The sequence below is a fragment of the Capra hircus genome, chromosome 5 (assembly GCF_001704415.2).
Source record: "Capra hircus breed San Clemente chromosome 5, ASM170441v1, whole genome shotgun sequence".
Lineage (NCBI taxonomy): Eukaryota > Metazoa > Chordata > Mammalia > Artiodactyla > Bovidae > Capra > Capra hircus.
Window position 1 is genome coordinate 112,948,266 of NC_030812.1, and position 12,108 is coordinate 112,960,373.

At 62.2% G+C, this 12,108-nt stretch overlaps 1 protein-coding gene across 2 annotated transcripts in view; it reads right to left on the reverse strand.

The window, feature by feature from the left end:
• The window catches only part of SCUBE1 (signal peptide, CUB domain and EGF like domain containing 1), a 126,863-nt gene continuing 116,092 nt past the window's right edge, over positions 1,338-12,108 (reverse strand). For both annotated transcript variants that reach the window (XM_018048877.1, XM_018048876.1), the window contains 4 exons: positions 10,956-11,153; positions 9,367-9,519; positions 8,929-9,008; positions 1,338-6,566 (listed from right to left, as the gene is read on the reverse strand). In XM_018048877.1, coding sequence (XP_017904366.1) covers positions 6,414-6,566; positions 8,929-9,008; positions 9,367-9,519; positions 10,956-11,153 — 584 coding nt within the window. In that variant the 3' untranslated portion in view covers positions 1,338-6,413. The remainder of the gene's footprint in view (positions 6,567-8,928; positions 9,009-9,366; positions 9,520-10,955; positions 11,154-12,108) is intronic.

Consider the following 12,108-nt stretch of genomic DNA (forward strand, 5'->3'; position numbering starts at 1 on the left):
CTTAGCTGCTCCACGACACATGGGATCTTACTTTCCTTACCAGGGATTGAACCTGTGTCCCCTGAGTGGGAGGCTGATTCTTTGCCACTGGACCTCCAAGTAAGTCCCAGGACGCCACTCCTTTATAAGGCTGAATCCTAGTCCATTGTATGGATAGACCACGACTTGTTTATTCATCCACCGAGGGACACTTGGGTTGCTAACATTTCTTCACCGTCATGAATAATGTTGCTACGTACATGGGTGTATTGATTTGAAACTGCTTTCAAATCTTTTGTGTACATTCCCAGAAGTTTTCTGAGATTAAAAAAATATATATTTATTATTTTGGCCACGTTGGGTCTGCATTGCTGCACTCGGGCTTTCTCTAGTTGGAGAGTGGGAGCCATTTTGCGTGGCGCTGTGCGGGCTTCTCACTGCGGTGGCTTCCCTGGCTGTTGCGGAGCGCGGGCTCTAGAGCGCAGGCTCAGGAGTTGTGGCTCAGGGGCTTGGCTGCTCCGAGGCGTGTGCTGTCTTCCCGGGCTAGGGATTGAACTCCTGTTCCTTGCCCTGGCAGGTGGATCCCCAACCGCTGGACCAGCAGGGACGTCCTTCTTTAGACTTTAAAATCACTTTGTTAAACCAGGAAAAAAACCTGGTGTTTACTGTGTGATTTGGGCTTCCCTGGTGGCTCAGACGGTAAAGTGTCTGCTTGCAATGCGGGAGACCCGGGTTCAATCCCTGGGTCAAGAAGATTCCCCTGGAGAAGGAAATGGCAAAACACTCCAGTATTCTTGCCTGGAGAATCCCACGGACGGAGGAGCCTCATAGGCTACAGTCCATGGGGTTGCAAAGAGTCGGACACAACTGAGCGACTTCAGCTTCTGTTCCTTTCTTTGGGATGTTAATGCCATTTTTTAAATTGTCTTTGCTCGTCTTGAGCGCATGGTATTGAACGGTTCTCCACATTCCTGAGGAGGACAGTGGTCATCAGCCTTTTTGTGGTTCTGGATGTCTTGGAGAATCTGATGAAAGCCATCAACCGTGTTCCCAGAGAAATGCGTCCATATGCATGCTCACACGTGCACACACACACACACACACACACACACAGAACACTGACTGTGCATCTAACTTACAGGGGCCCAGATCCCCTGCTGCCCACTGACGGTGACCCCTCGTGTAGACGCTGGTCGTGAAAAGTGGGATCTGAGCGCAGCGGCTGTGCTCTCCGGCGGCTCACTGAGTAACGTGGCCCCTAACTTTAGGTGCCCTTCATGTGCAGCTCTCCTAATTCCAGTTACCACTTCCCGCCCTGTCGTCATAGCCGCCGATGACCGAGAGAAAGGGACATCATCTCAGTTCATTTCTTGTTTATTACGAAAGTGACTTTTCACAAATGTTTCATTACATGCATATGTATGAGCATGATGGCAAAAACAAAACGTTGAATATCTGAGGCAGCTAAAAGAAAAAGGCGGTTACACTGCTACCTGTCACTCTTTCAGGCAGCTCCTGGGACGGTACAGCTGGCGCCTCCGCGGAGGCCCACGCCAAAGGCCGCAGGCACTGGGGTCGGCTACCCGTCCGCCCACCATCCCCCTGCAGCACGCCACCCCCGCCAGCGGTGCTCAGCCATCCTGTTTCTACAGGAACACGGGCTGGGGATGCCCAGACTTGTTAAGGTTTTGACCTCAGTGGAATAAGAAGTTTCCCTGCAGATCTTCGTGGCCTCCGGACTGAAAAACAATACTTCGCATTAGCCAGCTTTCTCTTTTTCTCCTCCTTTTCCTCCACGCTCTCGGGACACCCAGAAGCTGGCAGAGGGGCAGGTCGGGAGGGGCGCTGGGCATCTTCCAGGGCTGCGTGCCGGTCTCGGATGAAGTCACCCAGAGCCCCTCAGTCTGAGCCCCTCTGTCCCCCTAGGGGGAGAGGGCAGAGGCCCATCTCTGTCCGAAGGCACTTTCAGCCCTTGTTCCTGAGCAGAGCGTGGGGAGAAAGTGTGAGGCCACACACGACCATGTCGCCTGGGTGCTGCTGATGTCCCCTGTGTGGAGCCAGGCCGGCCGGCTTGGCGACTGCAGCTCCGGGTGTCCCTGTGGCTGGAGCACAGCAAGTGCTCAGGATGCCTCCTGGCAGGGCGGGTGGTATGCGGGGCGGGGGCGGCTGTGGGCGGGAGGAGCTCTCGCCCTGGTTCTCCTTGGGTGACGGGCAGTGTCTCAAAGATCGAGTCCTCCCGCTCTGGCCTGAAGGACGTTGGTTTGGGGCTGTAGCTGCCCCAACGTGTATCTCTGGCGAGGAAGAGGGGCCTTGGTCCCGGACGCGGTTGACCAGTCCGACTGAGCTCCTAGGCAGGGAGGGGAGGAGGCAGGCATGGCCGCGGCCCCCTGGGTGCTAAGCAGGGAGCCTCCCTCCCTGGGCACCGACTGTGCTGGTGCCCGGCCAGGCAGTGGGCGAGGCGCTGGGGTGGAGATGGGGGTCCTGGGCGTGTTGGCCCAGGTGCTTCTCTCTCTGTGGGTGGAGAGGGCAGCTGCTCAGTGAGGCCTGGCTGGCTGCAGTGTCTCCGTCAGGGTGTCTTTCTCAAAACTGTACGCTCGATTCTCCCTGCTCTGCCCCTCTACCCCCGCCTGGGGTCCTGGGAGGCGAGGACAGAGGGCTGGCTTTCTCCCGATGGAGGTGCTGGGCTCTGCCACGCAGGCCTCCGTCTCCTTCTTCTCTGTGACCAGAGGGCCTTCCAGGGGGCACCTGCTGGCTCCTGGGCTTCAGGGTCTCGATGTCTCTGGGAGCCTGGCACACAGGAGGTGCTCAGCACACGTTTGCTGAATGACCTGACTGAGTTTAGTCTCTTGTTTTCAGCAGGGGTGGTGGTGGAGGTGCTCGAAGGATTATTCAGGCCCCTGCTTAGGCGCCTGCTCCAGCAGGTGGGGGGCCTCCTCTCGGGGAAAATGGGTGACTCTGCCAGTGTCTCTGGGAGAATGAGGGTGGGAAGGGTGGGTTTCTGAGTGGTGTGGGGAAGAGGGTCTCTGCTGGCCATCCCTGCCTGCAAGCTTCTTGGCCTGGGGTCTCAATTCTACTGTATCTGCGTGCCCCAAACCCATAGTGGCAGCAGGGAAAGCTGCCCGAGGTCACTACCTTGGTCCCCATGATCTCCTCCAGGCGAGGAGGAGCTGGGAGCAGGCCCCCACCCCTGGCAGGTGCGACTTGCTGTCTGAGGCTAAAGGAGAGCCCCGGCGGGAGGAGGAGGGCAGCACCAGCACGAGGCAGCTGGAGGCTCTGGCGAAGCTACCAGAGAGTTGGGGGAAAATGGGCCCAACTCCGGGGAAGCAGAGGGGTGACCTCACTCCCTGGCGGAGGGCTTGGCTAGACCTGAGGAGTTTCCTTCTCCTCCCTCGCTGCATTTTCATGGAAGCAGCAAGCCAGAAGGTGCCCAGCCGGCCCGCAGGAGGGCACTGGAGTTCTCCACCGCATCTCTGCAGACCTACTCTTGTGGCCCCAGCTCCACTGGATCAGAACCAAGCTCACTGGACCCACCACAGGCCTTGGCACCTGCTTTCAGTCCCAGCCAGCCAGGCAGGCTTCCGCTTCCAGAAATATGTCGCTCGGCTCCTCTCCGTAGAGTTTAACGATGGCCAGCCACTGAGGGTCCAGGTGAGGGGGGCAGGGCGGGCCCTGGCTGGGACAGGGCTCTGCGGCTGCTCAAGGCCAAGCTCCCGTCCTGGAGCAGGCTGTGCTCCTCTGGCTCAGCCCATGCAGCTCCTGTCCAGGCCTCCTTCCCTCCTTCAGAACACAGCGCAGAACCTGCCTACCTGGGCCAGACCTTCTCTGCCTTCCTTTCCTCTCCATCTCCACCTGGAGCCAGGTGGGATGGCCATCCTGGATCAGCCAATGTACCACCTGTGTCCACAACATGGGAACGTGAAGAAACAAACTGTGTGGTCCAGAGAGACTCCTCCGGGACCACCAGGCCCCAAGGAGTGGCAACAGGTCTACGTTTAACAGGGGGGACCCCCCAGGTTCCTCAGCCTGGGACTGAGGGCTGATGTGGAGATTTGGGACAGATCCCCCAGCCCTCGCCCGGGGACTTCCAAGTCCCCTGATGATGGTGTGGGAGGCGGTTTTACTGGGGAGGGAGGGCTGGATGGTGACTGTGGGTGCTAGTCAGTTTGGACTGCTAGCCCCGTGGCACTTGAGATGGTCAGGCAGGGTCCCTGTCTTGCCCTGCCTGGGGGACAGGAGGCAGGGTCTGACCACAGTGGTGTGGTGAGCCGTGGATGGAGGTGGGGGGCTCCCGTCGACAGGGTGGGTAGGTTAGTGGGCGTGCGGGTGGCAACTGCCAAAAACCACCCAGAGGAGCAGCAGAAAGAGCTCCAGAGAGAGGAGAGCTCTTTCTGGGTCTTCTTTGGGTCAAAAATAATCCAGAGAGGATTAAAAAAAATGCAAAAATAACACTTCCCAGTGCACTCCCCTAGGTGGCTGCTCTGGGGGGTTCATTTTGGAGGATGCTCGTCTATTTCCGGGGGAGGACGATGGCCTGACATGGAGGACAGGGCTCTCTCTGCAAACTAGGGCTGGCCTTCATGGACCGTGCCCGGGTGGGGGCGGCGCGGCCTGGATGGGGCTCCCCCGACACTGCCCTACTGACCAGATGGGGCCCCCCAGCCCGCTTGAGCCGGAGTTTGGCTGAGGAGGCGCTGATGGCAACCCTGGTGAGGCTGGGAACCTGCCTCCGAGGATGCAGGTAACGGCAGTGATTCCTGAGTGCCCAGCCCTGGGAGGATCGTAAACCCAGCCCAGCCTCCTGAGGCTTCACGCACCCGCCCCCAGGCTTCACACCCTCGGCGCCTCATCTGGGCGCCTTAGCTGGGCTCGGCCCTGGCAGTGTGCGTGGGCCTGGGCAAGGAGGGAACCATCTGGAGGCCACGGGGGCGGGTGATGGGAGCTCGCGCTGGGTCTCTCTCGTGCTCCCGGGATGCAGAACGTCTGGTAACCTAACGCTCCGGGGCCCTGGGCCTGCGGGTCCTGCGGGTCCTGCGGCCGGCGGTCACCACGAGGCAGCAGGCCAGGCCTCGGCCTGTCGGCAGTCCTCGCGAGCCCCATCCCGGGAGCTGGCTGAGAAGGCTGCGGTCAGCCCGCTCACACTCCAGACCATCCTTGTTTCAAAGAGAGACGGGGAGAGGTAGGCCGCTGGGCGGAGCAGGAAGACCAGGCCCCTGATGGCCGGCGGCCTCCGCCTGGGGGCCGCGCCCACCCCTCCCGGTGCCGTGTGCCTGCCTGGAGGCGCTCAGCATGGCCCGCGCGCACGGGGTGGGGGGAAGCCTTGCCTCCCGGTGGCCAGCGGGCTCAGCATGGACTCTGCGGTCACGGCCTCAGGTCAGACGCAGGCCCCTTTCGAAGTTTACCACCGGGCCCTTGGGCCCCCCAGGAAGGGTCTGAGGGGAACACACTTTCCACCCAAGGGCAGCACCCCGGGCCCCCAGTCTGTACTCCAAAGTGTGTCCGGGGCCAGCCGGCTGCCTCCTCAGTCCCACAGGCTCCCGGCCTCTGTAAACGGAGGGGGCGAGTGCCCGGAGAGGCCGTTTCCTCGGTCGGGGATGTCGGCAACAGCTGGGCTCATGCTCGCTCACGGGAGAAGGGGTGGCGATGCGTACTTAGCGTTACTGAAGAGCAGTTCCCCCGCGCCCGCAGATAGAAGTATATATATCTTTGTATTTATATTTACACGGACATAGTCCTCAGTTAGATGCTCTGTCCTGGGGAAGGACACATCTCACTCTTCCCTCCCAGCTCCCCTCTTCAGTCCCATCAGGGAATCCTGAGGCTCCGACAACACCCTCGCCCAGGGCCTGGGCCCTGTGACCCAGAGGCACCTGTGGGTGTGACGCTCCGCAGACATGGAGCCTGGCTCATCAGAGTCCCCAGCCGAGCCTTCACGCACCCCTCCTTCCACGGCCTGGCCTCCCGTCCCGGATTCTGCCTCTGAGCGCCTCCCTGAGACACGGCAGCCACGGCCCCCATCTCCCCCAGAGCACCAGGCAGAGGGCACGCATGCTCTCCAGGGGCCCGCTCTGCCTGGGACCTGCCCAGCTGGTGGTCGAGGTCCCGGCCCGGCAGGCATCCGCTGGGGCCGGCCTGGGAGCAGCAGGTGCCCTCAGTGTTCTGGAAGGGAACAGGCAGGGTGAGGGAGGGAGACAGAAAGGCTGCCTTGAGCAATGTTCTCCCACCAGAGCGGGGTTGGAGGAGGGCAGCTGGGCTGGGCTTTCTGCCTGGACTTGGTCTCGCCATCCACCGGCTGGTCAGCAATTCCCAAAGGGCAGGCGCCACGGCGGTTCCCAAGCCAGTGTGGGGGGGCCCGCGGATCCGCCTTCGGCTTCGACTGTGGAGGGGCTCTCCCCTCTCCGGGCAGCCGGCACCCAAGCAGGGCCGCCGTCCCTGCGTTACTTGTAGGGCCGCAGGAACCGGGACACCTTGGAGCGCAGCAGTTTGATGAAGGAGCGAGGAAACATCTCCTTGGACTCCTGGGCCGTGTACTTGAAGTAGTTCTGGGGGTGTGCCAGCACGTCAAAGAGGGCCTTGATCAGCTTCTTGTCCTGCAAAACACGGCGAGGCCCAGCGTGAGGGGCCTGTGGCCAGGCTGGGGCGGGCGTAGCTCTGGCCACTTGCCTCTGCAACCCCCCGGGGCCCTGAAGGGGTCTGGGGGTGTCTGCAGGGATGCAGCTGGGCTGGCTGGTGGGTTTCAGGACCCTACAGGCTCTGCCATACAGAGCATTGCAGTGTTAATAGCCTGATTGGTTTTTTAATAGTCTCCTGGTTTTAACTCTTGGAGTTCCACTGACATTTTACCTTAAAAGGGTATGCTACAAAAACAGAACAAGACAACCCACCATGCGGAAAACGAGAGCATGTGGAGTGGAGAGCGAGGCTTTGGAGCTGAACCAACCCCCACCATCTCCCCCTAGAGTCCCCCACTGTTGCTCCCCTACAGTCCCCCCAGCATCGCCCCCTACAGTCCCCCCAGCATCACCCCCTAAGTCCCACCAATGTCCCCCCTACAGCCCCCCACCATTGCCCCCAACGTCCCCCCTACAGTCCCCCCAGCGTCTCCTCTACAGTCCCCCCAGTGTTGCCCCTAAGTCCCCCTACAGTCCCCCCACTGTTGTCCCCCTAAGTCCCCCAACGTCCCCCCTACAGTCCCCCAGCATCACCCTCTAAGTCCCCCCAAAGTCCCCCCTACAGTCCCCCCACCGTTGCCCCTCTAAGTCCCCCCCAACGTCCCCACTACAGTCCCCGCAGCATCACCCCTAAGTCCCCCACCATCTTCCTCAGCTCCTCAACCCTGGGGATGGCCCTTCTGTTGTGCTGAGGAATGTTTCATCCATGTGGGGTGATGATTCCTGTCTCAGGGATGAGAGCCAGGAGCCTGGCTCAGGGGCGCTTGGCACAGGGCCGCCTGGAGGGTCCAGGTGGCCCGCACTCAGGCGCCATCACTCACCAGGTGCGGCCCTGACCAAGCCCGGGGTGGTCATCTGTAAAGTGGGGCGATGCCAGCTTGGAGGAGAACCCTCAGGGTGGGCCTGAGGCTGGCTGTGGCCCCCTGAGGCCCCCAGGCTTGGTAGGACGTGCTCAGTGACCGGCAGCCACCAGCCCACGTGCTCATCGTCTCCAGTGGCCGTCTTGGGGTCTGACTGGTCCCAGTATGTGGGTGTGCACGCACACTCACGCACCCACGCCCCAGGAAACACTGGTGGGGCTCCTCCCACATGCTGGGCGCAGCACCAGGGACACAGGGCTGAGCGGGAAGCCCTTGCAGGGAGTTGGGGGGAACCAAGCAAAAACAGGATGAAACTGTGATAAACTGCAGGCCTGCTGGCCAAGGAGGGGACCACGTGGGGCCTCCGAGTGCTACCTGGCTAGGGAGATCCAAGCAGGCTGCCCAGAGGAGAGCTGAGCTGAGAGCAGCAGGATGGGAGGGCGTGCGCTGAGCAGAGGATGGGAAGAACGTTCCTGGGAGGCCGTGGCCAGGGAGTGGGGAGCAGAGGCCTGGACCTCAGGGGTGGGGACACCTTGGGTTCTGGAGCTGACGGCAGAGGGCTGGGATGAGGAGAGTTAGGCACTGTCAACCGGGCAGGTAGTGGGAGGCCAGAGGACCCTGCGTTTCCCGCTCAACAGACAGGCGCCTGAGAAGGGAGATGAGGGGCTCCGTGCCCCAAGACCTCCAGGTCTCGTCCAGGTACGGCAGCACGGGTCAAACCTCTCGGCTTAGAAACTGCCTGCTGGGTGCGGGAGCGCGCAGGCCTGTGCGGGAAGGCTCTGTGAGCCGCCCTGTTTCTCAGGCTCTAGGCGGGGCTCAGAAGGCTTGCTGGGGCCATCAGCCAGGAGGAGGCGGCAGCTGGAGCAGAGTCGGGTAGGGGCTGGCTGGCCCGCTCTGGTCCTCCACGCCACCCTCAGCTCCCAGGCGGGGGGGGGGGGGGGGGCGCTGTCCGCCCAGGGGCTGGGCTGGGGCCAGACCCCCAGACCCCAAGCAGATCCCTGGGGCTGGCTCTTCACGGTGAGAACCCAGACTCTGACTTGGCCAACGCCTGCCGTGGGATGGCCCAAGCAGATCCCTGAGGCTGGCTCTGCACGGTGAGAGCCTAGACCCTGACACGGCCAACGCCTGCTGTGGGACGGCCACAGCCCCCTGCATGACTGGGGGGCTCCACTTCTCCAGACGTGCTCAGGATGAGGAGGGTGGTGGAGGAGTCTCCTGATGTCAGACACCACCCTGTCGGATGCTCCCCATTTCACAGTTGGGGAAAGCAAGGCCCCCGGCCCGAGCCCGCCACCTTTTCTCCTCCTGTGACAGCTCTCCTTGCCTCATGTCAGCGTGGGTCTGGGGTCTGGGCTGGGGGTGGAGGGGCCCCTGATCATCCCAGGATTACAGGATCACCTCCCGGAGAGAAGCTCACTCACTTTCAAAATTTCCTGGTGATTCTCTGAGGCGTAGAGCCGTCCGTCGCGGACGATGTCTTCGATCAGCTGCTGGTAGTCCTCTGCCAGGATGGGAACCCGAGATCCGCAGAGGGGGAAGGAAGGAAGGTGAGGTCAGGGGTGGAGGGCGAGGGGCCCGCCTGTCCCCGCTCACCGTCAGCCTCTGCCCTCCCCCGGGGCTTCATGCTGCGGGCTTTGTCTTCCCCACCCACACTGGTCTTCCCCTAGAACACTGCCTCCAAACCCCCAAACCCTGCTTGGGCAGCACCTCCTGTGTAGGCCCGCGGGTACCACCCGTACCTCTCGTGGGTCCTGTCTGGCCCCCACCCTCCCCGATGGCTGGAGCTCCCTGAGGCGGGTGGCGTGGGATCGGTCTGGGTCCCCAGGGCCAGGCTGGGTGGGCAGGATGGCCAGACTTACCGTCGTAGGTGACGTAGGGCACTTGGAACCCTTTGCCGCTGTTGCCTTCGTTGGATTTGAACTGGATCCAGAGCTTCCGGGAGCGGGAGGTAAAGGCGATGGGCCTCTCGTAGGTCTGGCAGGTCTCATAGGTAGTGATGGATGTGGGTGAGGCTGGGGGCAGAGACGCATCACTGTTGAGCTGCCCCGGATTCACAGCCTCACCTGTCCCTGCCCGCCTGCCTCCCCAGCAGGCAGCTAGGCAGCACTTGCAGCGACCAGCCCCCAAACACTCCAGCTCTCCGGTCCCCACGCATGTCCCCTCTGCCTCAAATGCCCTTCCCCACCCTCACCCTCAGGTCCTGCGTCCCTCTGAAACCAGTGTCCGTGCCCCCTCCTCCAGGAAGCCTTCCTGACTGCTCCACTCCCACCGTTTCCTCTCTGCTCTGGAGAACATTGTATTTCAGCCCCTTTCTACAGGCTGGTCACTGTTTTCCTGCCACCTGCTCCTCAAGGACAGGGCTCACGCCTGCACCCAGGACAAAGCTGGGGCTGGGAGGAAGGGTCAGCCCCCTGCCTGGTGAGCAGATGAGCAAGAGTGAGCCGGCTAACCCTTGGGGTGCCTGGGGCTAGCCAAAGGGTGCCCAGTCCTCCCTGCTCCCTGGGGAGCTCTCCTGGGGCTCTTGACAGGTGGGAGAGGCTGGCTCCCTAGAACCCGGCCCTGGGGACGCACAGTGAAGGGCAGGTGCTGGGGACGGGGGAGGCAGGGAGGGCAGTGGGCGGGGATGGTCCCGGACTGGGCTCTGACTGGCTGGAGGAGCCTGGGCAGGTGCCTCGCTCGTCCTGGCCCCGACGCCTCATTCACACGCAGAGATGGGGCAGGGGGTGCTTCTGCTCATCAGCGACCCGGAGCGGGTGATGCAGGCACCCGGGAAACAGGCAGCACACAGTGGACGAGGCCTCTGCACCCCCGTCCCCCCGTTCTCTTGCTCCTCCGGCCAGTCTCTGTGTGTCAGACTCATCCCAGGTCCCCGGGGGCAGGCACCGCCGTGTCCCCCTCCTCCTTCTCTAACATTCTGACCTGGGGCTGGCTCCTGGTGGGCGCTGTGGTCCTACCACAGCGGGGAGGTCCCTAGCCCCCGGCTGAGGCACATGCTGTTCCGGGGCGGGGAGCGGGTTCTACCCGGTCCCTGGGGACTCAGGACCCCCCCACCCTTCCTGCAGCTGTGGCCTCTGGGCACGCACTGCTGCTCACCCACTCCCGAGGGGCTGGACCTGCCACCTGAAGTCTCACCCTGGGCCCCCACAGGGTGGCGAGCCGACTGGCTGCAGAGGGAGGGGGTGGGCCCTGTGTGAGCGCCCAGCCTGGTCCTTCACTGGCCCTGCAAGGCCCTGCGGGATAGGGGTGCTCCTGGGGCTCACCCTAGGCGGTGGTGTGGCAGGGTGTGGGGGACAACTGGGGTGGAGAGTGGCTGGCGGTCAGTGTCGAGACCTGGCAGGTCCTCGATCCCCACGTGGAGGGCACACCCCAGGCTCTCCCGATCCTTTCCTTGCCGTGCGGGAAAGCCCAGCCCTCGGGGTCAGATGCGAGCGCCTGGACGGGCACGTACCGCTCTTCCTCATGACCAGGACGTCGCCACACTCGTCCTCGATGGGCAGGAAGATCTCGGGGACCACGACGAGGATCCTGCGCTTGGGGGGCGGCGAGATGTGCCACACACACTCGGCATTGGCTGGGTAGTCGCCGGGGTAGTTGGGGGACTCGATGTAGCCCGTGTAGTCGCCGAGCTCGCCGCCGCAGTGCTGGTCTGTGGGCACCGTGGCCCGCAGCCTGGTCAGGCCGGCTGGCCCTCCGCCGCCGTGGAGGCCCAGGGACGGTTGGCAGATGCCCCGTCCCCTCCTGGGCCCTCCTCCCCCGGCCAGGCCCTGGACTGCTCCTTCCTCGGGGACCCCGTCCTGGCTGTCCCCCTCTTTCCTGGGTGCCCTTGGGGGCCTCACCTGCAGCTCTGCAGCTGGGCCTCATCCTGGCCTCCCAGCTGGCGGGCTCTGGGCCCTGCAGCTGTCAGCTCCCTGCCAGGCCCCTGCTCCCCTCCCGGGTCTCAGCCACGGCCACCTGTGCCCAGACGTTCCCTTTCTCTCCGCTGACTTGTCTTCCATCCTTTGTGCTCAGCATCCCGAGAGCACCCCAGGTGCCAGTAGGCCCCCAGCAGGGGCAGGAGACACGCCTCCCTTCCTTTTCCATTTTAGCCAAGAGGCCAAATGTGACTTTTGAATGAACTAACTGGTTCCTAGCTTAACCTGATAGAAGGAAGTTAGGCAAAGAAAACTGAGTGTAAATACTAAATATACAGGCTTCCCTGGGGGCCCAGTGGTAAAGAATCTGCCTGCAAAGCAGAAGCCGCAGGAGACGGGGGTTTGATCCCTGGATTGAGAAGATTCCCTTGAGAAGGAAATGGCAACCCAACCCAGTATTGTTGTCTGGAGAATCCCATGGACAGGGGAGCCTGGCGGGCTGCAGTTCACGGAGTCGCAAAGAGCGGGACACAACGGAAGCGCCTTAGCACGTGCGCACTAAACATACGTAATTTTCTCACATGTTCTCATTTAAAACTCTTCTTCTCACATCCTAATTTCTGGCAAGTGTGTCATTTTCACCTCATCATTCCAGAAACTTCCCTCTGACTTGACTTCCCCGCTTTTCCACATTAGGACGTTTAAACATTTAAAACCTTGCCTCTACTGAGCTCCACCGGGAGGCTGCGT